The sequence below is a fragment of the Chaetura pelagica genome, unplaced genomic scaffold (genome assembly GCF_000747805.2).
Source record: "Chaetura pelagica isolate M959 unplaced genomic scaffold, ChaPel_1.0 scaffold768, whole genome shotgun sequence".
In the NCBI taxonomy this organism is placed as follows: domain Eukaryota; kingdom Metazoa; phylum Chordata; class Aves; order Apodiformes; family Apodidae; genus Chaetura; species Chaetura pelagica.
The window spans coordinates 47,057-74,414 of record NW_009954312.1 but is presented as its reverse complement, the minus strand read 5'-3'; the positions used below and the strand labels follow the sequence as shown (position 1 = coordinate 74,414).

General features: G+C 38.3%; 1 protein-coding gene across 1 annotated transcript; it reads right to left on the bottom strand.

Moving 5' to 3' along the window:
* Nucleotides 1–944: 944 nt before the first annotated feature.
* On the bottom strand, nucleotides 945–26,635 carry RNF38 (ring finger protein 38). Its single transcript, XM_010004080.1, has 10 exons — nucleotides 26,448–26,635; nucleotides 21,011–21,224; nucleotides 18,792–18,959; nucleotides 15,188–15,358; nucleotides 13,275–13,436; nucleotides 10,186–10,292; nucleotides 8,524–8,608; nucleotides 7,070–7,191; nucleotides 6,056–6,155; nucleotides 945–1,403 (listed from the first exon to the last, which is right to left on the bottom strand). The coding sequence occupies exons 1-10, from the start codon at nucleotides 26,552–26,554 to the stop codon at nucleotides 1,341–1,343; spliced, it is 1,299 nt and encodes a 432-aa protein (XP_010002382.1). The 5' UTR covers nucleotides 26,555–26,635; the 3' UTR covers nucleotides 945–1,340.
* Between the last annotated feature and the right edge of the window lie 723 nt (nucleotides 26,636–27,358).

Genomic DNA, 27,358 nt, shown 5'->3' with positions numbered 1-27,358 from the left:
ACACTCATGAAACAGGAAGGGCAAGAAGCAGCATCAGGGCAACTGAATTGGGCAGTTAGTGACCAAACCCCACCTTCTCCTGTGATACAATGGAAAAAAAATAGAAGTTCTACTTCTCTAAGAAAATGCTACAAATTTTATTTTATTCATGAAATCGCAGGAATAAAATTGTAACTTTTTACAAGTTATTTTAGTTGTATACAAACTCCCTTGTAGATGACAAAGAATGTGTATGATTAAAGCCAACGTTTATGAGCTAAAAGATTACATCCTTAGCAAGTACTAAAAGCCAAAGTGAAGACCTGTTGCACAAGATCTTCAGTGTCCTTTCTGCTTCCTTTCATGGAAGAAACACCTAACTGGCAAACCCAGCTAGAAAAACTTAAAAGGAGAACAGAAAAGTAATGATACTCATTTTAGCGATTGAAAATGTTAATATTGCTAAGTGATTTGTGCAATATTGCAACTTTACATTGATAAAATAACTTGTAAATCAGCTACTTAAAAATCCCAGGTCTGTAACAAATGCTAAAATCCCCAAGGTAACTCATGTTTGAACAACCAATGCACTCTTTAGTGGTACACATTTAAAGCCTCCAAGGGAAGCACAACAGCTGTTTTAATAGTAGGTAGAAAGGTCTTTATACCTGTAAGTACATTGGGAAGGAAATATTACGTTTGTAATTGCTGCACCCGTTGCATTCAGTGTGCAACTGCAAACACAAGGAAAAGAACCAGTGTACAGTACTAGTACTGTTTAAATAACACACAAGATTATACATTGCAGCATAATTATTACTACACACATACATTCTCAGTACATGCTGGTATATAGGTTCTCAAACACACATGCACGCTCAGTCGCAAGCACACTTCACACACCCTCTCACTAGCAAACACACATTCACACCATTCATTCCCACTCACAGTATCTGAAGGCTCTATATAAGGTAGATTGCTATATTGTTTGGAGCTACCACTTTTTTTTTTCTTCTTTTTCTTTTCTACAAAAGCACATGCTAAAAGATCACATCCACAGTAACCTTGCAGCAACACTCAGAATGATCACACAAAACCAGGGAATGTTAGTGCACACACAAAATTAAGCTAAAAAAAATAAAAATCTTTGGAGTTCCAATCACACTGTTAGTATAACAATCCTGTAACTGTGAAGACTAGTTATAAGCTTTGTAATTGATTAAGTCACACAGTGCAAACGTAAGGTCCATTGACCCCTTTGTGTAAAGGGTAGGCTGGAAGCCACATGGGTAAGTTCAATAGATAGTCCATATATACATGTGACCAGGAATACCCAAGCCAGACTTGTGCTCTTAGATTGGTCATTCTGAATCACGATGCACTTCCGAAGCATCAGCTCTACAAATTGGGCAGGTACGATTTGCCTGTAAAATCATAAACAGAAGAGGATTTACTATACTGACAAAAACATTGTTAAGGTCATGTGTATCTATGATCCTGAACATCTGTGACCCTCATGAGTTTGCTACCTTCAGCTCAAGTTCTATAAATCAATTCAAGAGTACTCAACAGAAAAAAATAAGTGTCCTTATACCTTTTTTTCAGTTTGTTTTGTAACAGAGTGGTGTGGTAAGTTTTAAAACTATGTTTAAAAAAAATAAATAATGCCTTTTCTCTTTAAAGATAAAGCAAACCAACAAACTAGGCTGGTGCTGGTGGTTCTATTAATGCAGTTTCATAATTACTGCACATTGCAATCAGATGTATACAACTAAGAAGCTGCTTCTCTTGAGTGTTGTGGAGAAACCCACCAACACCAGACTAGCAGCCCTGGGATGCAAAAATGTCCTGTAGGAGCGTGTCATGTTGTCAGAAGCTCTACTGATTAGTGATCACATCTCTTCATACTCTGTTTATCAAATTATTCTCAGAGAAACCCATTCTATAGACTTGGTCAAAGCTGAAAGCAGACTAGGGAAAAAGAAAAGGAGTTTTAGTAAAGAGAAAGGAGGAAAGAAAGAAAAAAAAAGAAAAAAAAGGAGACATGACCTGACAGAACAGGTGTTCAAGTAACACAAACAAGCAGGTCTAAATCTAACCCTTCAGTAAAGCACTCACTGAAAATATGTTCTATGACTCTTTTACAACTTCCTTTAAAATATCAGACAGATGAGAAGTAACAGTCTGTAAGCTACTGGGAAAGAACTTCTGCCTACTCATTCTCCTTTTCAAACAAAGGCTTATTTCATTTCAGCAAACTATGAGAAAAAGCCCCAAACAAATGTGTAACACCTATGATAAAACATTTCCTTTGCAAAGAGCAGAGAGAAAAGGACTCTTCCCTGCCTCAAATTCTTTATTTTGCAGTTCCCAAAATTGCAAGACCAACCACTGTCAGCTCCAAGTTTTCCTAAGATAGCCAAACTGTTCAATGGAAATACAAGTCAGAGCATCAAGAAATGTGGCTCTGAAGGTCAGAGTTCAGATATTCTCGCCACAGATTTCGAATCCAAACAACAAATGCCAATGAAAAGTAACAAGTTACTACTGAAAAACTTAGAAATGCAAGTTAAAATGACCATGTATCTTTTCTGTCAATTACTACTGTTATATATATATTTAATAGTTTGTATTGTTGTTTTTATTGCTGTATAGTTTTTGTAATCCCTGTCTTGGAGATTTGATTCACAATTTATTTCTTGCTCTTTCACTAGAAGTTTTGAAATCACTTGAGGACAATGCCATTACTTGGTCACTACTCTGTATGTGCAGATATAGCTCAGATAATACGATTATTTAAAATGAAAATGCATGTTCTTCAAAATTTGATGGATTAATGAATCAGTAGCTATTCCCTTAGACAAATAATTAAGTATCTACCATTGGTAGCAGAACCAGAGTATTCAGTGGGAGTAATTTCCTAAAAGGCACCACAGAAATGAATCAAATGTGCCAGGATAAAATGAATACTCATGGACACTGCAGCACTGCTTTTGAAGTCACTTCTCAAGTTCCTACATGAACATCTTTTTTAAATTTAGTTTAATTCTTGTGCCTTTCATTACATTCATTCCCCTTTCCTGGCATTTAACATGACTCTTTGGTGCAAATAAAGGAGCAAGGAGGACATAATACTGACGTTCTAAAGTAGGTACTTACTTTTTGTTCTTTAAGGAGAGAAAGCTACACAATAAACTAACAGATCTAATTTTTTAGAATACACAACGTCAATATAGTAAGTTTTAGATGATATAATTTCACCCTCTTTAGTTTAGGTTGCATATCTTTCACCTCATTCCCCCATTTATCTGACACTTCTATACTCATGGAATTTTTCTGTAAAACAACCTTTAGAAAATGCCACACTTGAAAACATGTTAGAAAATACATAGTTTCTAAGCTGGAAAAGAAACACCAGAAAAAATCTGTGTCACCACACATAATTATGAAAATAAAGACTAAACTAAATCTGCTTTTTTTACTTTACTGTTCCGAATTCAATTTCCAGTTCATTACCAGTGGAAAGTATTAAATCTATCTGTAGAATTGCCACACTGAGTCCCAAAAAAGCTTAATTCAACAGACTTGTCTGACTCTTGTGCCCAACCATCAGGTAAGAATGAGCATAAGAACAGGACAAGCATGTATGATACTTCCCTGACGTGTTCTAACTTACAGCAATCTGCAGATCAGAAGCTCTAACATTTTCATGTAGTTTTTTCGCCCCACCCCCCCACATCCCCCCTTAATAGCCTGGGAAGAGCTGCCTGTTTCAAAAACAACACAATCAATTCATTAATATAACCTACAGCATCCACTGTAGGTACTGTACTGTGTCAAGTGATCTTAGCTCTTTTTTCGTAAAACAGAGTAAATACCATCTATGGAGACTTTTTCAATATCGCAAATGACTTATAAGTTTCATGCAATGAGAAGACTTGACAAATCGAGTGTGAATAGTCCTCCAGAGAGCAGAACACTGTAGGACACTACTTAAATAAATACAGTCTATTTGCAGTTACTGAACAAAACAGCATACGATTAATATAGATACATTGATACTACCACATGTGTGACTTTTTAATCTGACAAGAAAACAACTAGCTGTTTACATTCCTCTTACTGATTCTCAAACGTACATGGATAGATTCACATACTGAAGAACACCTGTTCTACTCAAAGTTACAAGCATTGTTGTGGTAACATTTACACTGGCCTTAGATTTTATAGAAGCCTTAAACTACCATGGGTACTACAACCCAAGGGCAATTTCATATCCCAGTTTTTAAAATCCTTCTCACTATTCTTGCTATCTTGTTAGCCACAAGAACGTTGTCAATATTAACATCATCATCATCATAATTACTATTATTAACTCTGCACTGAATGTTTTGGTGTCTGCCAAATATGCATTTTCTTGCTTTTATGAAGCCATCAAGGCAAACATTTTTTATTTCTTTTTCCAAAACAACAGACACCATACACAATTCTCTAGGGGCTGTATCCTGTATTAACACAAGATCATTGCAGTTTCAAGTTTTCTACACAACAGACTACATGCAGATTAAACTAAAGCTGAACAGAATAAAATACTGAAAAAAGGTGAGGAATGGGGATCAATACCTTGTTGCCAATATATCTGCCTAATACCACTTGTAGAAATGTCAGCGTATCATCACCTACTTATTTGTATTTCCTGTTCTTCATACCTTCTGCACTGCTGCTATTTGATCTGTCCTCTTACGGGGTTGCCCTGATTCTAAATCCTTTTTTTCTGCTCAAATTCTCTTGGAAGGGTATATCCTAATTTGTAAAATTATAGTTTCTATTTGTACATATTACATTTCTACATATATGCATACACATATATGTACATACAAAGCACATTTTATTTGTCCCAGAACCTAACATTAATAGCAAAGTGGGGGAGGAAGGTATCAGTACTCATTCTTGCTACACAGGGTATCTAAACTAGTTAAAAAGTCACCATCATCGGAGAAACTCTAATTCATACTTCCTATATTATTATGTCACTCTTTTTTTAAGGATTATTTAATTTCACAGAGAAACTGAATTCCCAGTTATTGTTTGGTGCAAATGTAAAACACAGTAAGATATACCAGTAATTATCTTTATACTCATTTTCCCTTGTTACAAAGATTATAAAGAAATTTCCTGCATCAATTGAAAGAAAAATATCATAAGTAGACTGTGCCTCCACTTTGTTGGCATTTCTAGGCTAAGTATTAGAAACGCGAGACAAGAGGAAATGAAGTGGAACAGCAAAATACCCCCGCCTCCCCCCAGACTACATAATGAGCTCCCTACAAGATAAGAATTTTTTATTTTTTACCTTCAGCCATTTATCGACACACTTGGCATGGAACTCATGGTTACAGGGTAAGACTCTAAGTAGCTGCCTTGACTCAAAATCACACATGCACACCACACACCTAAAAAAGACAACAAAGTTCAAATGTATCTGCTATGTAAGAAAAAAAACCCAAACTAACCATATTTTTACTGAGCTGGTGACTGCAGCTTGGTAGCTCTTTTACCCCTTGGGCAGCTACAGTTACCTCTATCTGTGGTTAAAGATGTGTAGTGTGACAATGCAAAATGAGAATTGCTGTTGCTGGGGTATTTTTTGTGTGTGTGCTTTCAAATCACAAAGCAAGTGCTCCTACTCACAGGATTTCACAGACCCAACCAACAGAACAGATGTTACATCAAAAAAGAAAAATGGCAGAGCAAATGATGTTTTTTAAGGATTATTTAATTTCACAGAGAAACTGAATTCCCAGTTATTGTTTGGTGCAAATGTAAAACACAGTAAGATATACCAGTAATTATCTTTATACTCATTTTCCCTTGTTACAAAGATTATAAAGAAATTTCCTGCATCAATTGAAAGAAAAATATCATAAGTAGACTGTGCCTCCACTTTGTTGGCATTTCTAGGCTAAGTATTAGAAACGCGAGACAAGAGGAAATGAAGTGGAACAGCAAAATACCCCCGCCTCCCCCCAGACTACATAATGAGCTCCCTACAAGATAAGAATTTTTTATTTTTTACCTTCAGCCATTTATCGACACACTTGGCATGGAACTCATGGTTACAGGGTAAGACTCTAAGTAGCTGCCTTGACTCAAAATCACACATGCACACCACACACCTAAAAAAGACAACAAAGTTCAAATGTATCTGCTATGTAAGAAAAAAAACCCAAACTAACCATATTTTTACTGAGCTGGTGACTGCAGCTTGGTAGCTCTTTTACCCCTTGGGCAGCTACAGTTACCTCTATCTGTGGTTAAAGATGTGTAGTGTGACAATGCAAAATGAGAATTGCTGTTGCTGGGGTATTTTTTGTGTGTGTGCTTTCAAATCACAAAGCAAGTGCTCCTACTCACAGGATTTCACAGACCCAACCAACAGAACAGATGTTACATCAAAAAAGAAAAATGGCAGAGCAAATGATGTATAAAGTTCACTCTCTACTGATACTAGTAAGTCACTCTGAGGGTCACTAAAACTGGAACATCAGAGGAAAATCCTTACACTGAAGTTCAAACATTAGACAGCATTTGGTACTAAGTCACTTTAACTATCTTCATACCTATACTGCCCTTTCCACTTGGTGGTGCACATCTTTCAAACACAGAAAGTTAACAGGTTTTAAAAACAAGAAGATGCACTTAACAGCTTTTTCTTAAACTGCTGACCAAGCTCTGTCACTTGAAACATTAACACTTGAAGCTATTTTAGCACAGTAGGCATTCCAAGTTGACAAAGTCACTTCAATGTCTAGAATGCTGAAAAAAAACTTGGAATGCCTTTCTCTCAGTTTAATTTTTTTATGCTGTGGAACTAAATGGAATTGTAGCTAAATGATGTGAGATTAGATGGAGGTTTTGAAGTAAGGTTAAGCAGTATTTGATCTGGAATGCAATCCAAGAAACAAAAAAATTCAACTGCTTACTGATGTGACTGCTTTTAAAGCCATTCTGGCCTCGCTGAGGCTGCAAGTTAAAAAATAAAATGCAGCCACCACAATTACAGACCTTTGAAAGAGTCCAATGTACTTACAATGTCTGCTCTGACTGGTGGTTGTTTGGATTGAACCTGTATGATGGAAGCTGTTCAATGTCTGCCTTTGTCAATCCCCGTGGTTTGGCTTCTCCCAGACGTTCTGCCAAATTCAGAAGTGCCTGCAAAACATGGACATTGGACATTTAAAAACTCACTGCTCAAACTGGCTGTGGTTTAACTAGACGTGAGGCTGCCCCAGCTGGTGGAACAAGAGACCATTCTATCAAGAAATGTTTAAAGCTTTAAAGCCTCATGGAAAGTCTTTCAGAATTGAACCATCTTTCTAATCATGTAAGATACTCCTTTTGTGATTTCAAAGCCTCACACACCCAACCTCCAACCAGTCTTGTGGCTGCATGCACAACTTGCTTTTGAAGGACTGCCTCACACTGCTATGAAATTAACAGTGCTGGTAACCAGAAAAAAAATCAAAACTAAACAAAATTAACAAACTTGGTTCCTAAGAATATGGGAGTCTGGTCTTGTAAGATAAACCAATAATTTCATGGGAAGGGTACTGACTGCCATTGCGCATTCTGGGCTAGCTAAATGGAAATACAAAGATTTTATCTGGAAAACAAATACATGCCATAAATCTTTAAGCACTTTTTTTGCCAAATGTTATGTTCATTTTGCGTAAGACAAGCATTGCAAGTAAAAGCCTCTCACATAAATAATTCTGCCCTCTGTCATGTATGTAACTTGCACTCCCGCACAAGAGGCCTAGGAAAAAATATCACTTTAAGTGCAATGAAGAACCAAGGCATAGTAGAGTTAAAAGACTTGATGGAAAGCTGCAAACAGTTCTGACCACAAGAAGTGTCTGTCAAACCTAGGGCCCAAATTCTCAGATGTAAGATGGTGCTTGTTCAGAGCTAGCACAGAAGTTATTACAGACGTGTTAAACTGAAAACATGCAACTACACAGAGCTCTTAAGGGGAGCACAGGCAAAGAGATGAAAAACAAGGGTTGATGATGACCATTTGAAGAAAAATCCAACTGCATTCTATAGTCTCCGAACCAGCAAAGATGCTACAGTTGGGACTGCTCCATAATTATCTAGGGTACTACAGAGGGTGAACTACTATACCCTCCTGAGGGTCAAGAAGGCAGAAAGGTAGTTTTATAAACATTACATTTAGATTAACTAATCCTATGACATTAACACTACCCTGCATTCAAACTTTTCTGCAAATTTATGCACAAAACCCAGTAACTTACCCTGCTCTCTTGAAAGTGTTTCCCTTCTGTGTGGTATTTAAGGAAATCACTTCCAATATCCCCCCCAAAAAATCCAAAAGGGTGGTTTCTGGATTCTGTCTAAACAGTCATTACATTTATTTGAAAGATAAAAGACAAAAGTAGGATTAAAAGCAAAATATAACAACATTTTATGTATTGCTTGAGCTAACATCTGTTCTTTAAAGGTAGTTGTAGTTTACACACCAACCTCATAGTTTTCTACCTCTCCATCTTCCACATCCAACTCAAAGCTGAAAGCTGGTCCAACTGCAGGTGGCACTGGAAGCATTGATCTACCATGAGAGCAAACAATTATAAGGTTCAGCATCTTGCTGAAGGAAAGCACAGAAACATCTAGCAGAGGTATAAAGTTACCTTGTTTGCCCCTCTCATATCAACAAGTACTCAGAACTGGTAAAAATGTTCAAATGTCTATTCTTGACTTCAAAATGAAGTGGAAGAGTCACGTGAAAAATCTAACTGTGCAACTTTTTGATTCTAAGAGTGCTGCCTTTTAGTTGCATGCATGTCTCAACTGATACTTCCAACCAAGCTCACCATTATTTCTAGAACTAGTATCTTGATTAACACAGATTATGGAGAGCTAATACTGACACTGATTTGACCTTCTGGTTTTAAACAGGCTTTATATCTTTAAGCAGACAAAATATCAAGAAAGACAAGGAATACTAAGTTCAGTTAACTCTTCACTACAAATGCCTTGAAACTTCTGTAAAGCATGAAACACGCAATGCAGATAAATAGGATATGCTACTGGACCAACTTCCACACTTAATGCAAGCACAAAGTCATTTTCTCACACACTGTGATGCTGGTCAAAGCAGAATCTCTTCAGGTAGAGAGGCAAGAAAGAGATGTTCTGGTTTTATATTCAACAAGTATTTTTACTCTCCAAGACTGTCCTATAGGTCAAAACTCACAGATATAGAAATAACAAATTCACGGAATTAAAATATATTAAAATCCCACTGAAGTAATCAGGAATTACTATGCCACATTGTGTCCTCAGTGGACAGGCAGGAAGCTATTATATCACTCTCAGACTTTAAGACACAAAGTTGAATTTACTTCAGTGGATCAGATTTCTAGTGCCATTTTCATGCCACATCTGACACTGCACAGAAAGATACTGCAGATCTGGTCTCAAAGTTTGAGTATTAACTTGTCAATATCACTTTTGCCACTAGGAGATCTTTGTTTTCCAAAGATTTAATCCTTATTTCTGAAGCAGAACACAGAAGAGCAATAGATCTCGTGTCATATGCCCAAACTCAGCCACAGAGGGTCTACCACAACACACAATGGGTAAATTCCTAAATTTTAATTGGCCCACATTTTTTCAGAAACAGCTTATCAGAAGTAGAAAACAAATTCAACAGTCGTTAACAGATTAGCAGTTCAGCCAATACAGAGTAATCATCACAGAAAGCTCCTGCCCTAGTGTTTCAGAATTAAGAATGAAATCAAATTAATTTATTCTGTAAGTGAAGACTCTTAGAACTTCATCCTTCCACAAAACTATGCCTCTGTAAGAGTATCCAAGAATGAAAGTTTTAAAATTTGTTTCAGATTTTAGGAATGAGTTCAGAAACAAGGGGCTACTGTATCTCAAAAACCCCATAAAACTACATTGGATAAAACTGTTAAATTGTATCTTTCCTTGCTCAAGGGTGTATGTTATTCAAAATAAACTGAAAAATTTAAACAGAAGTGGAAGTTTTCCTCCTCTCCAGGATATCCAAATGATGCCTGTTGTCTAGCAGAATTCAACCATAAAAAGTGCAGTCTCTCATTGACAGTCAGGTGACTTCTTAATAGCCTAATGGAAGCAAATGTACTTTGAACTTACAGCACATAAGGTAATAGGCTGGGATGGTAGGGGTGTGGTGGCATTGGCTGCTGTGATCGGTATCTGCTGCGCCCTGTGAGTCTTCGAGACATAAAAGGTGGGTAAGGCTGCAAGAAAGAAGAAAATAAGCTTCAACTGGAACTTGTGAAACTGGAACTTGTGTCCAGTTCTGGGCTCCCCAGCACAACAGAGACATGGACATACTGCAGAGAGTCCAACAAAGGGCTACTAAGGTGGGGCGGGAGCATCTCACAAATGAGGAAAGGCTGAGAGAGGTGGGACTGTTCAGCCTGGAGAAGACAAGGCTCAGAGGGGTCTTATCAATGCATACAAATACCTGCAGGGAGGGTGCAAAGAAGACGGAGCCAGGCTCTTTTCAGTGGTGCCCAGTGACAAGACCAGAGGCAGTGGGCACAAACTGAAACACAGGAGGCTCCGTCTGAACATCAGGAAACACTTCTTTACTGTGAGGGTGACTGAGCACTGGCACAGGTTGCCCAGAGAGTCTCTATCCTTGGAGATAATCAAAAGCTGAGTGAACATGGTCCCAGGCAACCGACTTTAGGTAGCCTTGCTTGAGCAGGCGGATTGGACCAGTTGACCTCCCTTTCAATCTCATCCAGGTCTGTGAGTCTGTGATTCAGCAATTTGCTTCTTAATAATGAAATAAAATGAGATCTGAATATTGAAATCCACTTTCAATAGAGCATTATTAAAAAAAATCAGGCTCTGCTCAAATCCAAAGGAACCTCAGTCTCAATATGAAACAATTCTCATCAGTTACATCCCATTTTCCACTCCACGTGGAAAAGCACTAATACACAACAGAAATCCTTGCAAGCTCTTGTGTGCTTAGTCTACCTGTAGGCTGGTTTGGGAAACAGGACTTGAACTGCTGACTCTCTTGGAAGTTTAAAAGACCAGGCTTCAGGCCTGGTGCTGTTATGCAGGCGTGCACAAAAGCAGGTGAGTAAAAAAGACTTTAATAGTTATTCAAAAATTATTTTTAAAAATCTTAAAATTAAAACACTCTTAAAGAGTGAAGTATATTTACACTTATGTTAAAGAAGGGTTAAAGCCTTTCAAGTCTATGTGGAGAGTTTGATCAGCACAAGTTCTGTGGCTGGACAATGCCTAAAGAGGCAGTCAAGCCTAAGTTTTCAATCCATTATTTCCACAGATAAAACAGAGCTTTATTGTCATACGTTTTTCATTTGCACACTAAGATCTTGTATGTTTAAGTTTTCATGATAATTGTTCAAAATTCCTTTCATTACCTACTAAGATGGGGAAAATACAGTTCAATAGTTCTACTTAAATGCAAACTATTTTTCAAGATATACTCAAGAGTACTAACAATTTTTTAGTAGTTTTTAAAACTAAAAATTCATGTAGCACTATTGAATTAATATTTTAAGGCCTTGAGACTTCTTTTTTTCTTTTTTAAACAAAGAACACTCAGTTTTCACTAAGATGTTTTTCTTCTTTCATGTTTGGAATTTAATAAAATGCAAAAGCCCAACACCACCTATTACTAATCTAAACCCCCTGACTTTACCATGGAAACATTATTAATAGGTAGCTATGGTCATACATAAAATTTACATTCAAATAAACATAATGTGAAGAGCCAAAGCCTTTTTCTCAAAAGTAAGATCTCAAACCAGACACAGCAATTATCAATTTTACTGTTTGTGAGTTCTGCAATCCAAAAATAGAATCAGAAATTGTTGTTCACTTAATGAAAGAATCAGAAATCCATATTAATTTTAATATAAATAAAATTGTACTAAGATTTAGGATTGCTGTATAAAAGACCGTATGATTACTTACAGTACATCTTTGCTCTACTCCTCAGTGATATACAACCCGGAACTGAAGCATCGGAGAGGAAAAATGCTACATATTCTGCACAAACATGGTATTCTTTTCCTTATCTACTAAAAGGGCTGAACTTGGAAACCAAGAAAGCCTAACTCCAACCAAAATGTCTGTGATTAGACTGTAATCCATCTAATAAGCATATTGAATAGAATACAAGCAGTTTATGGAAGTTTTTAAGTGTCTTGTCTCCAGAGTGACTCACAGGGACTGAAAAATTCACTGAAAATCTGCACATCTTTAGTCTAACAGGGACTTTTTTTTTTTAAATGGTGGAAACTTACTTGAATCTTTCTAGAAATTGCAGCAAACATTTAGCTAGGTTGTTTGACTTCAAGGAGACTAAGTGGAAGTTATCTGTGTATTCTGTAGTCACGGGGCCTAGCATTCCATTCTCATTTAGAATTTATGTAACAATGTGCCTCTAAAACCTTCTGTCAAGATGATGCACAGGTCAAACATAAAAAAATACTTCAGAGCCTGTACCTGACTTCTATTTCTTTCTTGAAGCATTACACAGGCAGGACAGTTTTTTCTAAAAAAAGCCAAAACAAGCAAAACAACAACAAGAAAATCTCAGGACTAAAATAATTGCAGATTAAAGCTCAACACAAAGATCCTATACGTAGCACTGATACAGGACACAACACAGAAGCACAAAATTCCAGACTATCCTGCACCAGGTTTATTGCCTTGTTATTTATTTATTTATTTTTGTACTGCTGCAGTTGAATTACCCATAGGTCCCTATAAAGTTGGCTTAAAGCAAGCTTGGCTGTCTTAATTATGGAAAAAAATTATGGAAGCACTCAATACTACCGCTTGTCTGCAAACTGCAAACGCTCTGTACAAGAACTTCTTTTAAAGCATCCTAGCTTTCCTGACTTGTTTAAACTCAACATACAATGAAGAAAAATAACTTTTCTAAACTATAGAAACTAGTTTTCGCAGCAGAAGTCCTGGGCTCTGTGGCAACATGGCATGTTTTCTGAGTAACTGCTATGACACTCTGCAGTTAACGTTATCAGAAATAATTTGCTTGTGTCATTAAGTTACACCTAATTTCATTAAAAAATTACATGGTATGCAGCTATAGCCAATAATGGAATAAAACTGCAAGCTGTGCCACTCTTCAACAAAATGTACTGTAAAGGTCTAGAATATTAATGCAGCATGAATGAGAAAATAGCACAGAAAAAAACACTTACTACACCAAATGACACCTCCTGGTGTAAAGGATCGTGGGTTAAGAATTGGAGAGGAGCTGAGGGAGGCAATGTTGGTGGATGGGCTGAGGGAGGGTATGTAAAACCTCCTACAGGAAGATGTTCCCCAAGTAGTTCTACTTCATTTTCTATCCTTTGAAGTGGCTAAAAAGAAAAATAATAAAGATACAGGCTTTGTTGGAATAGTAGAGATGCAATTTTTTTCCCCAGAAAAGAACTGCAATCCCAGCTGTACATTCTGACTGGCTGTGTTCAATTTTCTAGGGCAAAGGAAAAAATAATTACAGGTATAATTGTACTCAGGTTCATACAGTATTTCTCTGAACAATTCCTGTGCCATTAACACTACCAAAAAGCAAAGACAACACTACACATTTGATATCAATTCACCTTTTCCAGCTAGCCATGCTTATAGACCAGGAATTTATGCGATCTAGCAAATATAGGAGTGGCTGTAATTTCCTGTGTCTTGCATTTTTCAGGATAAATATTTGCTCTCCTTCTTGCCAGGCTGCTCTCACTGTACAACTATGCGAGAGAAAAAAATAGACAACCATAGACAAGAACTGAAATTGTGCCAGAAAATCTGAAAATTGGAGAGGAAATCACAATGTCGACTCCAATAAACCAAACTGCTAATGATACTCAGTAACCAAGCAGAGGCTTTCCTTGGAGGGTCATGCAAGCAGTTGTACTAAGAACATATTCTTGAGGTTTCAGAATAATGAGATCCCAGTTCAGTATCATTATCTATTCAACTCTAGTACACGAGTCAGACGCAAAAGTGCTCAAGAATTAACCAGGAATTGTAATTGTTTCATCAATACACCTTTCTGTGTGTGACACTGAATTCCACAATTTCGAGAAATTCACCTGTGAAAGTCACCTTATGCAATCAAAGAAATATTTGGTTTCCCTGTTATGCCAGGTAAACTTTAAAGACAAGGTTATCTTAGACCACAAATATACAAGCTTTTGACCAGAGCTGGAAGTTGACAGGCAAGCCTAGCCAATAACCTAAGCAGGCAATCAAAGCTAAAACCTGAGCCCGTACATTTTCTAAAGGAAAAGTCATATAAAGACTATAACTGAAAACTGTATTTTCTCAGATATTCTCCCACCACCATAACAAAGTTATTATAACCCTACCCACATATGAAAGATGGCACGGACAAGCCTCAGCAGTGTTTGCATTTAACAATGAAGGTGTTTTCTACTTCTGCTTTAGTGAAATTACCGGCATTTTCTAGTCAGAGGCAAACAAATGGACATGAATATACAGATCAAAAGGCCAGAACTGAAAATGTAGCATCTCCCCCAAATCCAAATGGGTCACATTTTCCCATGTTTGCATAGTCCTTATCAGTAAGCCAAGCTTGCTTAAACAGAAGGCATAAACGTTTTTACGTGGGAAAAAAACCATAAATACAAGGATGTCAAAGCATGTCTGAGTGACCTAAGCTCATTGTATTTTGGGAAAAGCACTGGTCTTTTAAAAATTAACTGAGAAGTAATACAAAAGACACATGTAATGAAAGTAACATTCCACACTTCTCTCCCCGCTACACAACCTTCTCTGGATTCTCGTCTGCTCCTGGGAAAGAAATACCTGAAGTAATAGTTGGTGAAGCAAATACACATCTTTTTGACAGAGGTAAAGGTCTATGAAGGAACAGCATAGACAACAGTTGACGAAATCTGAAGAGAAATATGGTGAACTTTACATTATTTTTTTCTCTTCATATTAAGTGGTTACAGACTTGTTAAGGAAGCATAAGTGCAAAGACCTATTACTTCAAACAAAATCCTTCTGTTTCCTCAGTCAGGTATCAGCACTATTTGCTCATCCAGCCCCACCAATTCTACAGAGAGAGAGGGTAAGAAGCTTTACTTACCGACCGTGACTGCTGTGCTTGGAAAGGAACAAACTGTCCTGGAGGAGGCAAGTGAGGAGGGTGGTGTGGAGAGATATGAGGAGGATGCAAAAGGAATGGGTCACTAGAAATGAGGGGTGGAAATGCTGCATACGGTACAGGTAGATGCTGGACTGAGCATGCTTGAAGCACCTGAAATAAAATGAAAACAACATATTTTTATCTCTAGCACAAACATTCCATATAGAACATTCTATATTTATTATGGAAATGTATCATTAAAACAAACCAGCTCTCTTGCCTCCTTGGAGAAAACTCAAAGACACACATAAACAAGAACTCATTCAAATACACATGGAAGAGTGATTAGTATAGAACAGGCTCTGAAAGTACTATAGTTTGACATCTGCATCTCTCACTCTCATGAGGTCAGCAGGAGTTGGGGTTTGCAATAATCCAGGATTACACAAACTCTTAAATGATGAGCAGACACATTTATCCTAGTTTATTTTCTGCAGATACTACCTTCGAAACAGCAGGCCAAAGCAATGGCCTTGCAAACATTTTACGCTCTAGATGGAGCAGAGGGTCTCCCAGCTGTCAGTCTGTACCTTAAAAACTCAGTTGCCTGATATACTAAAAATTATGCGTAAGTGCTACTCAGTTCTGCACTTTGAGGGGAGCCTCATGCTTTAAAGGCAGCTCCCTAAGTGACAGCAAAAAATAGCCCTTTTTCTCTCCTTTTTGAAAATCCTCTTACGAAAGCAACTGAGTGCTAAAGTTTTAACAATAAAGTGATGAAGGCACTGCAGGAGAGCAGGATTGTGCCTTGTAGAAAAGTTTGGTTTTACTTCCAACTCTAGATACAGAGAAGCAAGACAACTTGCATTCTCTTCTCCTTGCTGTTTCATCCATCATCAGAAAGTCAGGCATTTCTGTTACATTTCTGACAACTAATGAGCAGTTAATAACATACTTGTTACCAAATCTTACAAAGAAAAGAGGATCAGTTCTGATCTCTCACTTTGTCTTTTTCTTTCGAGTTGTGTCACACAATATATATTGTGCCTATTTGCTAAAATGGCATAAAACGGTAGAGAGATCTAGTTTAAAACCAAATTACAGCAGTGGAGGTAGAACTATCTCCTCAATTTACTGTGGTAATGACCAAACATAAATCTTTACATGCTCTGAAACAGTAGCAGACTAATTTGATCTGACTACTCTTTTTTCTTAAAAGCTGACTATTTTTGCCCCTTCTGGCTACTACATCATTTCTCTAAAAAATAAATACAACAGGCCAGTGTTTCCATTAACACGTTAAAATACATTTTTTTAGTCATATTTTACTAAATCAAAAACTGTTCTCTGAAATAGCTGAAAATAAATTTGCAGGTAGAGCATCACATTGTATTTTTTAAAACAGAAAGTGATCTGGAGAACACATTAAAATAGATTTAAACCCAAGATTCTGTATGGTAAGGATCACCATAGCTTCAGTATATGTTTGTAACGATCTGTGCTATGACCACGGTGCTTCTTAAGCTACAGCAAATGAGGCTGCATTATCTGTCAAGTGGAAAGAAATGATGACCCGATAATTATTATTATTTATTAATAGTATTTGCTATTAATTTTTTAAAACTTCTGCTGTTTGAACATATGTTTCCAGGAAGTTTTAAAACTCATTACAGTATTTAATAAATTACATTTGTTTACTTTATAGTTACATACATGGGAATACTGGGAAGTTCACAGATTAACTTGGTGAGCAAGCTGCCACGCTGCGGGGTAGGGCTACCTGTCAGATGTACTTTTATAAACTGAAGAAATGACCTGACATGATCCATGTGAAACTCTGAGGCAACTGTGAAGTCTGGCACTGGGAGAGAGTAACTCTACAGAGCAGGACATTTTGAGACTAGTTAGTTAGCAGAACTGCTGAAAAAAAAAAAAAAAGTTGGGTCTGGTAGACATGTCAAATGGGAGGACACAAAAGCTGTAGTGTACTCCTGCAGTCAAAAAAGCCTACTGCATGCTGGGTTGCATTACTGAGAATGTAACTAATAGGTCCCACAAAGTGATTCTGCATCTCTATTTGGATCTTTTGAAACTGTATCTCAAGTCCTGTGTCCAGTTTTGGCCACCCCAGTGCCCAAGGCAGACAGTGTCATACAGAAATGAGTCCACTGAAAGACATCATTATCACAACCAACAAAGGGTAAAATATTAAATGAATTGCACAGGTAATATATCTGTTCAAAGCAGGGAGTAAGATTATTAGTATCTGTTGTTTTGATTCCCCTAAGCACAAACACAGCTTCAGCTTTTTCTCTGTTGTTGTTTCTTAGGACAATGTTGCCTTCATGCCTTGCAGAATTAACTATGCAAGTGTTGTTCCAACCTCTGGGTACTCAGTCCGAGACTGCTTTTCTCCACTAACACCACCACTAAATAGGAGGAAGGAGTTGCTTCTCATCCTGCCTCAGGGATATACCCTGACTCACGTAAAAGATTTTCACCAATTGAAACCTAAGGGGGAACACTGCCCACAGATGCTCCAGTCTGGCCAACAGAATGCTGCAGACCTTGTCTCCCACGGGCATAAATGGCACTTGGACAAGACGGATGCAAATTCCCCACACACTTCAATGCGTAGCTTAAAGAAATAGGTGGTCACATCAAGGGTTTTGTTTCAGCATCATAGGCTTGCTCATGCTCTTAGGCCACAAAGCGGGCAACAGAAAAAGTTATGTTATGCAAAGCTGGCAAATGCACAGCTGGCAGAGACCGATTTTTATACCAACATTATAAATTGTTACTGGACCCTATATATAGTTTTAATGTATGATAGAAGAGATTTATACTAGAAAAAGGAGCAGGGGTGAAAGGAGTCTTCTGCCAGGTTCTGTAACCTTTGTCTGTACAGTTGAAACTTCTTGGGTACACTTCTTCAGCTCTGGATCCTCTAGTACTTAATGATGAAATAGCAGCATCAGAATGCTAAGACCAGGAAGTGGTATCTCCAAGCTCACTCATTAAAATGTCTGAGAAAACAGTTTAAATTCTTTCAGTTTTAGAGCTAGCACATTAGCCAGTCAAGGCAGTTCACTCTCAGAAAACACAAAGAGTCATCATTATTAAATGATATTTTGATGAATTTTATGAGACCACTGTGAGACAGAAGAACCCCTCTCAGCTTTTGGATCTTTCAGAATCTTATTACTCCTCAGAGTAAAACTGACATTGGAATATCAGACCTTTTTGTATGCAACCAAACTCTGAACAAGGACTCTACCAAGTAAGATTTTTTCCTAGGTGAGCTGCTTCATAAAAGACTTAAGATATCTTCCTTTCACTCTCTGAAAGTATGCAAAATAGCTGCTGATAAGAAGTCAGTTCATAAACTGGCATTTAAATGGAGTTAAACATCAAGAAGACTCTATACTATAAACAGCAATACTTTATAACCAGGTCTAAGGCTGACACTGCTATGCCACTGCAATTTACCAGAGGGAAATAATAAACGAGGTTATTTCTAACACAATTAAAGCCACACAGACACTGAAGCTTCAAGGTGCCAATTCAAAGCCTGAAGCTGGTGTAATTACAGAGACTCACTTACCGGGGGAGGCACACTGCAAACTGGAAGGTGTTGCCCACTGAAAACCACTGAACACCCTGGGACCTGCTGTGTGCTGCAGGCTGGGATGTGCTGGCCTGTGCAAAGTGGTATCCCATGTGGAGCCACTGTTGTCACTGCGTATGAGACAGGAACTGTGCCCTGATGGATCTGCAGCAAAAGGGAAAAAAATATTGTTAACTTACTGTAAACTCTTAATGGTATTGTACAGATAACAAGCTCTTACCTGCATTTTGGAAAAAAAAATACTCACTATGAAACTGTAAAAGGAGATATATGCTTGTAATTCCTGTTGATTAAAATATCAGTTCTCAATGGAGTATTACTGACCTGCGGTTTTTGGGCAAAGCCAAGAGGGAACTCCCAGCTTTAAATGTTAAAACTTCCAAAGCACCTCAGAGTCACTCAGAAGCATCTCAGACTCTATTAAGCCTGCCCCTCTCCACATACTAAGGTAAATCATTACAAAATAAGAAGGCAGTTGTACCCATATGAAAACTAAAGTAGTAGCTAAAGAATCTTATCAGCTCTGAATAGACCGATTCAATAATCTAATTTAAAAAATCTAATAACTCTAGCTAAGTCTCCTAACCTAAATGTACCAGAATTGTTAACCAGAAAGTTGAAAAGGTAAAGATGCCTATGAGGCAGCAGTCCTGAAACATCCATGTTTATACTAGGAAACATACCCATGTAACTCAATTTTCCAGCTAGTGATATTGCCTAAAATTTAATAATCAAACAAAGATCCTAAGGTATCTTGGACCTACAAAACACTTTCGGTTTTTGTTTGGGTGGTGGTTTTTTAAACACTAAATAAGAAGTCTCTAATTCTCTAATAAACTGAAAAGGCTTATATGTCAGAGAGCATTAATTAAAAGTCTTTATTTCAAGGAAGCTTGATCTTCCTTCATGATCTGCTAAAATGGAACCTGCTTGTTTAAAATGGGACAAGCAAGCTCATTAAGAAGGTGCGGGTGAGTAAAGACAGCTAACCTACTGAACTGGTAGTATACAGTCAGATACTGAGGTCAAAGCAGAATAAAGATCACTGAGAAGAACTTAAAATCTCAACCTGTATACGGCTAATGACAGAAACCCATCTCAGGAGAGATGCTGCATTCGATCCAGTTCTGCCCCAGCTACTGAAGTTGGACACAGGCTGCAATGCTGGGTGTGATTCTGAAACATTTACTGCTCTGAGTAGTAACAAAAAATGATCTCTCAAAATGGTTATGCCCCAGAAGTGTAAAATATCACCATGGAAGACCTTGGTGAGTCTGGTAACACCGACATCTGGTTATATAGATGGTGCTTGGAAGGCAGAAGCAGTGGTATGAAAACAACTGCTTATCCAGGTTTGTCACGATGTAATAATTTTGCAACACAAAGCAAGACCAGAAACAAATTTCTGAAATGCTGCAGCAGTAAAATTGTTCATCAAAATGTAAGGTTGTGAGATGGCTAGAATAGTGTTAGCTTCCACCCTTGCACTTGGTCCCAAATGCAACTTCTTCCCTACAGAGAAATGCTCTGCACTCCTAATACCACACACCAGTGGCATGCAGCGGCACTGAAAGCGAACCAGTTTTTAAGCAGGGATGTTAGAGCTGCATTTAATGCATGTGTTATTGTGAGAAATGGACATCTCTATACCCAGTTCTATTCCCCAGCTCATGACTTTGTAGCAACTAAAGCACTTGTACTGCAGCCTGCTGACATACATGGGTAATTTGGCTACTCAACAGTATTACTATTAGGAGTTCTGCTGTCATGCAGGCAATTATACATATTGTGAACTCTACTTCTAAATAATGTATTTTAACTATTTAAAGACACCTAAAGAGGTATTTCACGTGAAACAGGATACAATCCTAATTAAGGCAGCACACTTTTATGACATAAAAGTAACTTCAGAAGCAAAACACCTGCAGTTCAAAGGCTTACAGAACTATGCCGATACATGAATTGCCAAATTGTTGTCTGGATCTTCCTTCTTGTTTTTTCACTGCCTACTGCAGTAGTCCATATGCAAATAATACTAAACTAGAAACATTCTCTGCAAACTGGCAAATAGAATTTAGTGTTATAAGACTTTTGTGGCTAACTAACTTTGGGAAACAGTAAAGATTTGGGAAAAAAGCCCCAAATAAACAAAGCAAATCTTCAACACCTTTATGTTTGTACTCCAAAATTCTTACCTGATCATGAATGTCAACCACCACTGCATTCTGCTGTGGTGGGTGAGCAGCTGGGTGCAACATACGAGGAGATACATTCGGTGGGTGAAAGGCTCGGGGCTCTTCTATTGCTTGTTGCTGTCCATAGGAGAGGTGGTGGTAGTTTTCATCCTGGTTAATGGAATTATGCCTAGACAAACGATCTCTCCTTGTTCTCTGACGTCGAACAGGAGGACTGGAAACACATTAAAAAAACAGAGATTACATAAAGGATACAGATCCTTCTTAATAAACCACCAAGAAAATAAAGTACAAGACAATTTTTTCATGGGAAAAGACTACTAAAACAGGTTTATTAGATTGGAATAAAACTTCTAACTGACAAAACTGCTAAAAGCCTTGAGAGAGAACACTTTTTTCAGAATTAAAGTGCCTAATACAGCATAGCTTAATTCTGTAAAAGAAACCAGGAGAAGAACTCTAATGCAAGCATTAAAATGTAAAAAAAATGGCATTGGATAGCCAAGATAAGTGCTTGAAAGTAAAGACAGCAAACCACAAGAGATTTCTATTCATTTATTCTATGTAAAAATCCTCAATTACATGATCACAAATTTTCCTGGGGTCCTTGATCCAACCAGGCCACTGAATGGTTGCTCACTTAGTGATGGCAGAAAAAGTAGTAGACTCCTCTGAAGAACCTAATTTTTCAGCTCTCACATACTCACTACATAACCAAGTGTCTCATAGAATTATTCTGTCCAGAGGATCCCAGGAAATTGAGATTGTGGTAAACTTTCTGAGTGGAGAACTATTGCATAGTTTGATTTAGAGCAGAGAATCCATTTCTTTTGAGCAACTGATCTACAGGCATAGTATTTGACTATGTATCCTTGTATAATTGTGTGCATGATCTGAACAGAGCTGCTACTTGAGCCAAGAAGTCTTGAGCCAAACTGTAAATCAGAAACCAGCCACACACACTTCTCATTCATTTGGAAGGCAAAAGAACTGAAAGAACAAAATCATTGCCCAATACTTTAAACACATGCCTCTCAATCTCCACAACATACAAAGTACAGGTCCCACAGGCAACAGCAAATTAAAGCTACATGGGTTGAAACGGTTTTCCAGTTGTGGAACAGGCAGAAGGAACCAAAATGCAAAGAGATAAGAAGGGTTTGTGACCATTAGAACTTGTCTTCTCCAACAATCCATGGAAGAGAATGTAAGATCCTTCACTCTCATTCTGATTGGTACTACCTCTTGACAAATCCCAGACATTCCTCAAGTTGAGTCCAACTTTAGTGCTGTGTGAAACAAAAATATTTTGGGGGAGTGTACCTCCAGCTATTCAGATGATACTGTGGATATATGATACAATGTCTCAAGCCACTATTTGTCTGCCTTACCTCACAGGGACAGTATGCCATTATTAGAACTGAAACAAATGCCAACTCATGACAAGTCAGACAGCAGTCATAACACCAGACTGTAACACTGTGTTCTTAAAAACATAACAAAAAGCATAGCCTTCTATGTCTTTACAAATTACAAAGTCAGAACACAAAAAAAGGCATGTTTTCTTCTAAGAACTGAGAATAGAGAACCTAAATATACAATCTTACTAATGGACTTGCTTTAATTCCAGTCACCTTTCTCAAGAGTTTTTGCTGCACTTTCCATCTCTCTATTACTAGTAATGATACACCTGTTACATACTCATCATGTACAACGGACATATATGATTTCTAACCACAGAGCTATTACTGCAAAAGATGCCCTATTTTTTGAGCACTAGGGTTCCTTTAATGTTGCTGTTTCTGCTATGAAAGAGATACGCTCTGAATACTTCACCATCAAATGTTGATGCTAGGGATTTTGTTTGGAAAAGCTCCAAGAAAGTTACAAAATACAGCTCCAATGCTTTGGATGAAGTACAGAAATTCTTTAACTGCCACCAGGACTTAGACAAGGTAGCGTCTCATAAAACGTCTCTTAACCCCTATCTTTGTGAAACTGTTTGGCTTTACGTTTTTATGAACCTGGAATTATGAGAAAGCACAGCCAGGGATTGCTGGCAAAACTTCTGAAGTGTTTTTTTAAATGACTGGAGTATCATTCTTTAGAAAAAGCAAAACTGATTTTTTTTCCACTCCAGAACTATGAAGATCCTATTCTTTTCATTTAGTGTAATTCACAGCATCCAGGTACAAATATCTGCATGCTTCCTGAATTACTGAAAATTACTTCAGAAGAATTAAGACATGGGTCTAAATTATTACTTAATGTCAGTAATGAACTTGTGCTTGAAGTCTTTACAAAATATCCACAAAACCATTCCTCCAGTTCTCCATGCACAGCATAGACATGGCTAGTGCTCAGCTAAAACAAAGTGACATGATGGAAGAGGTGGGAAAAAAATGCAGGAATTCCTACCCTCAGGTAGAAACAGCTATGAAAAGCTACCTACAGCTTCTATATTCAGAATGTATCTGTACTATAAGTAGCTGAAAAAAATAATGTCTTTTCTGCAAATTCATACCAGAAGGCTACCCTTCTAAACGCAGTATTTATTTGCTTACATTGTATCTGAAAAAAACCACAATGAATTAGGGCATTGTTGTGCCAGACACGGTACAAAGTCCCTGACACAAAGTGATACGGCCTAACTAGTAACCCAGCTAATGGAAAAAATCCAGATAATAACCAGCACAGCCTGTGCCGATCACCAGGAATGAAATGGTATGATAGAGGAGTTAATGCTGATGACAGTGTCCACACTACACACACCTCACAGGTTTTGTTTGCACTTGTCCTAGTCTGTTCCTTTAAGCTGAACAACCATTTGAAACTGCAGCACACCTTTCATTTTATCTTAATCTGAAAACCTTGTTAACTCTGAGACAACTCTTCAAAGTTCATTTTCAAAAGCCCATGCATAACCTCATCTAAAGCATTAATAACAGATGCCCCCACAATGATCTTAAGGAATCAAGCTTTGATCCTTGAGAGTGGTTATTAGTTCTGATATGGCTTCCAGAGCATTCTACAACTCAAAAACACTCCTGAAAAATAAAGAGACATCTATGTGTTGTTCTCCATAACTATCCTGTTCTAGGAGAGGAGAGTGGCTGCAGCACTGTTGTGGAATTGACATAGAGCCAGCTTAAAATGCAACAGTGCACACAAGCTAAAAAACGCCCTGACTCAAGTACAGGAAAGTGCTGACGTGTCTGACTAGAGCAAAAGCAGGCTTTACTACCCAAGAGCAGGTGAGTTGGCCCTAGAAAGAGTAATGGTTTGTGTCCTGAACACTGCAGCCAGCCTAACAACTCTTGGTAGGGTTAATATGGCTGTGTGCTGACGTGCCTCTCTATTTGCAGCACAGGGTTTACTTGCAAGACACAGGCCGCTGCCTCGGTAACACCTGACTGCATCTAAGTGTCTGACACTTGTCTCATGCACATTCACCTCCTACACACCCCATTCTTCTCCTTCATCCCACATTATATATGTAGGCTGGCTGGACAAAAAGCAAAAGTAGCTAAACACAGCACATTCCAGGCATCTCAGCTCAAACCATTTTAAGGTAAAGAACACTTTGTGGACCAAATGCCCCTATAAAGCATCCCTGTACCAAATTGTACAAAAGGCCTGACCTTCAGTCTTCATGATGACCATTGCAAGTTCACAATTCATAGAACCATAGAATGCATGGGGTTGGAAGGGACCTTTAAGGGTCATCTTGTCCAGACCCCCTACAGTATGCAGAATTTAACCTCTTTCTTCAGTTCAACAAGCTGCTTTGAAAGTTGTGTATCCTGAACGCTGCTGACTGAAAGCTTTCAGATTCGTGGACTTGAAGCAAAGATACAAAACTGCATATTTAAGGTCTCTCATCCCAGAACTTCCCCTGTCTGATGATAGCTGACAAACCTGAGTTGCGGAATCAGGAGAAAACCCAGTATTTTATATTCATGAAAAAGCCTGAACACTTAAAATTTCAGTACAAACCAAGCCACAGTATTTATCAGAGATAGAGTGACAGTATGTTTTATTCATAGAATCATGGAATGTTTAGGGTTGGAAAGGATCTTAAAGTTCATCTAGATTCAAACCCCCTGCATGGGCACCTTCCACTAGATCAGGTTACCGAAAGCCTCATCCAACCTGCCTTTGAACATTTCCAGGGATGGGTTAGCCCTGGGCAACCTCTTCCAGTGCCTCACCACCCTCATAGAAATAATTTCTCTCTCATATCTAACCTAAATCTCCCCTCTTCCAGTTTTAATCCATTGCCCATTTTCCTCTCACTACAAGCCTTTGTCAGAAGTCCCTTCCCAGCTTTTCTGTAGCCCCTTCAGGTACTGGAAGGCAACTATGAGGTCTCCCCAGAGCCTCCTCTTCTCCAGGTTTAGCAACCCTAACCCAAACTGTCTCAGCCTGTCTCTCTTCATAGGAGAGGTGCCCTTTGATCATCTTCGTGGCCCTCCTCTGGACTTTCTCCAGGAGCTCCCTGTCCTTTTTATGTCTGGGGCTCCAGCAGTGGACACAATGCTCCAGGTGGGGTCTCACAAGAGCAGAGTAGAGGGGGAGAATTGCCTCCCTCAACCAGATGGCTATGCTTGTTCAGATGCAGTCCAGGACACAGCTGGCTTTCTGGGCTGCAAGCACACACTGCCAGCTGATGTTGAGCTTCTCGTCCACCATCACCCCCAAGTCCTTCTCCTCAGGACTGTTACTGAAGTTAATTTACATTAGATGACTCAGCATTTTTCAAGGAGAATATAAGGCAAAGAAAGTTTGTGGTTTGGGTAAGTAGTTTAACTAGCATAGTTATGAAGTCTATGGTTTTATGGTTTCCTATTCTATCACCCATCCTGGCCATTCAAATATCTACTCTTCCATGACTATGAGAACTTATTCCAAAGAGACATTAATGAGCCACAAGTGAAGAAACCATGAAAATCACATGTGAATCACATGTGAATCACACACCTTAGCAACCACTCAAAACACAACCTCTTCACTCTCCCCAGACAGTATCCTCCATCTTTATTTAGATTGGTTTTATGTACAAAAGTAGTCATTACTGCAGTGAAAATTACAGTACTGCATCAGTAACTCTTAATATCTTTAGAAGTACCATGATGAGTTTTCCTAGCATTCTCCTAAATGCTTATTGCTCCAGTGCAGAGTGAAAAAGAATCTAGCTCTTAAAATGTTAATGAGCACCCCTTCCCCAGGTTGTCTATTCTTATAAATCATGGGACAATGTACCAACCTTAATTACTTTCAGTAACTTTTCAGTTAACCACTATAATCACTTGCAGCTCAAAGGAAATGTTAACATGTTAACCACATGTGCTCTAGTCAGTGCTGCCTGAAAAACACCTTCCTCGAGCTGAAATCAGGAAGAACGAGAAATTGCATCTGTGTAAGTAAGCTTGCTTACCTCCTCCTGTTTCGTGCAGGTGTGTTGCATCGTTCCCCTGAGAAGTGGTGTTGGCTGGGTCGAGCCACAGAAGGCTGCCTACTTGATGTCATCTCCCATGGTCGCATTGGTGGCGATGGGGCTGGTGATGCTGCAGTATAGTCAAAGACGGAATGGGAAAGACGTTGTCGCTTGGGACTAGGACTGTCTTCGCTCTATGCGAGTGCAAAAAAAAAACCAAAACAAAAACAAAACCCACCTCCAGATGAGTGAATTACAATCCACACTTTAGCTCTGGTTTGCAGCTAGCATTAGGAAGGACTTACTGAAGACTGCACTAAAATAGCATTAAACACCTGTAAGTAATTCCCTATTTATTGGGTTCCCCAACCCCTAAAAGAACTGCTGCTCAGTTATGTTTTAGCAGCATTAAAAGATACAAATTCTAAAATCCTTGCAAAACCAATATCGGAAAAGAGAGTAACATGAAGAAAATAAGACATATCCCTCCTGTCCTAGCACTTAGAGGCTACAGAAGCATAAAAAGACATAAAAAGTATATTCTTCATAACAATGGAATCTGTACTCATCAGTAAGCAGATGTCATTCAGAGCCTGCACCCTGCATTGTCTCTCTTTCCTATCAGGTCTGCACTTAAATAGCTCATCAGATATTTAGTGTGTACTGCAGGCTATTTAAGTTCTGCTAACTCAGTAAAGAGGTGCCTCATCTTTCTACTTACTAGTATATTAATGGTCATTGAAAAGTACTTACACATAACCAGAAAAAGCCCTAATCACCAGTCTCTGACCAAGCCTGTGTATTTACTACTTAAACAACTGCGCTTGAATTTTACAGACAAAAATAGGCCAAGAGCCAGGTTTTAACTTGAAGGTTCATGAAAATAGAGGTCCTTGCCCCAGGACAAACAG

What these genes read in the sequence shown, in the direction of transcription:
- RNF38 (XM_010004080.1), bottom strand. Translation starts at nt 26,554, where the DNA reads ATGCGACCATGGGAGATGACATCAAGTAGGCAGCCTTCTGTGGCTCGA. An exon ending in CCTGCACGAAACAGGAGGAG is followed by an intron (nt 21,225 to 26,447) that starts GTAAGCAAGCTT and finishes ATGTGTTTCCAG; the next exon opens with TCCTCCTGTTCGACGTCAGA. An exon ending in AGGAGGTGTCATTTGGTGTA is followed by an intron (nt 10,293 to 13,274) that starts GTAAGTGTTTTT and finishes TCTTTCTTGCAG; the next exon opens with CCTTACCCACCTTTTATGTC.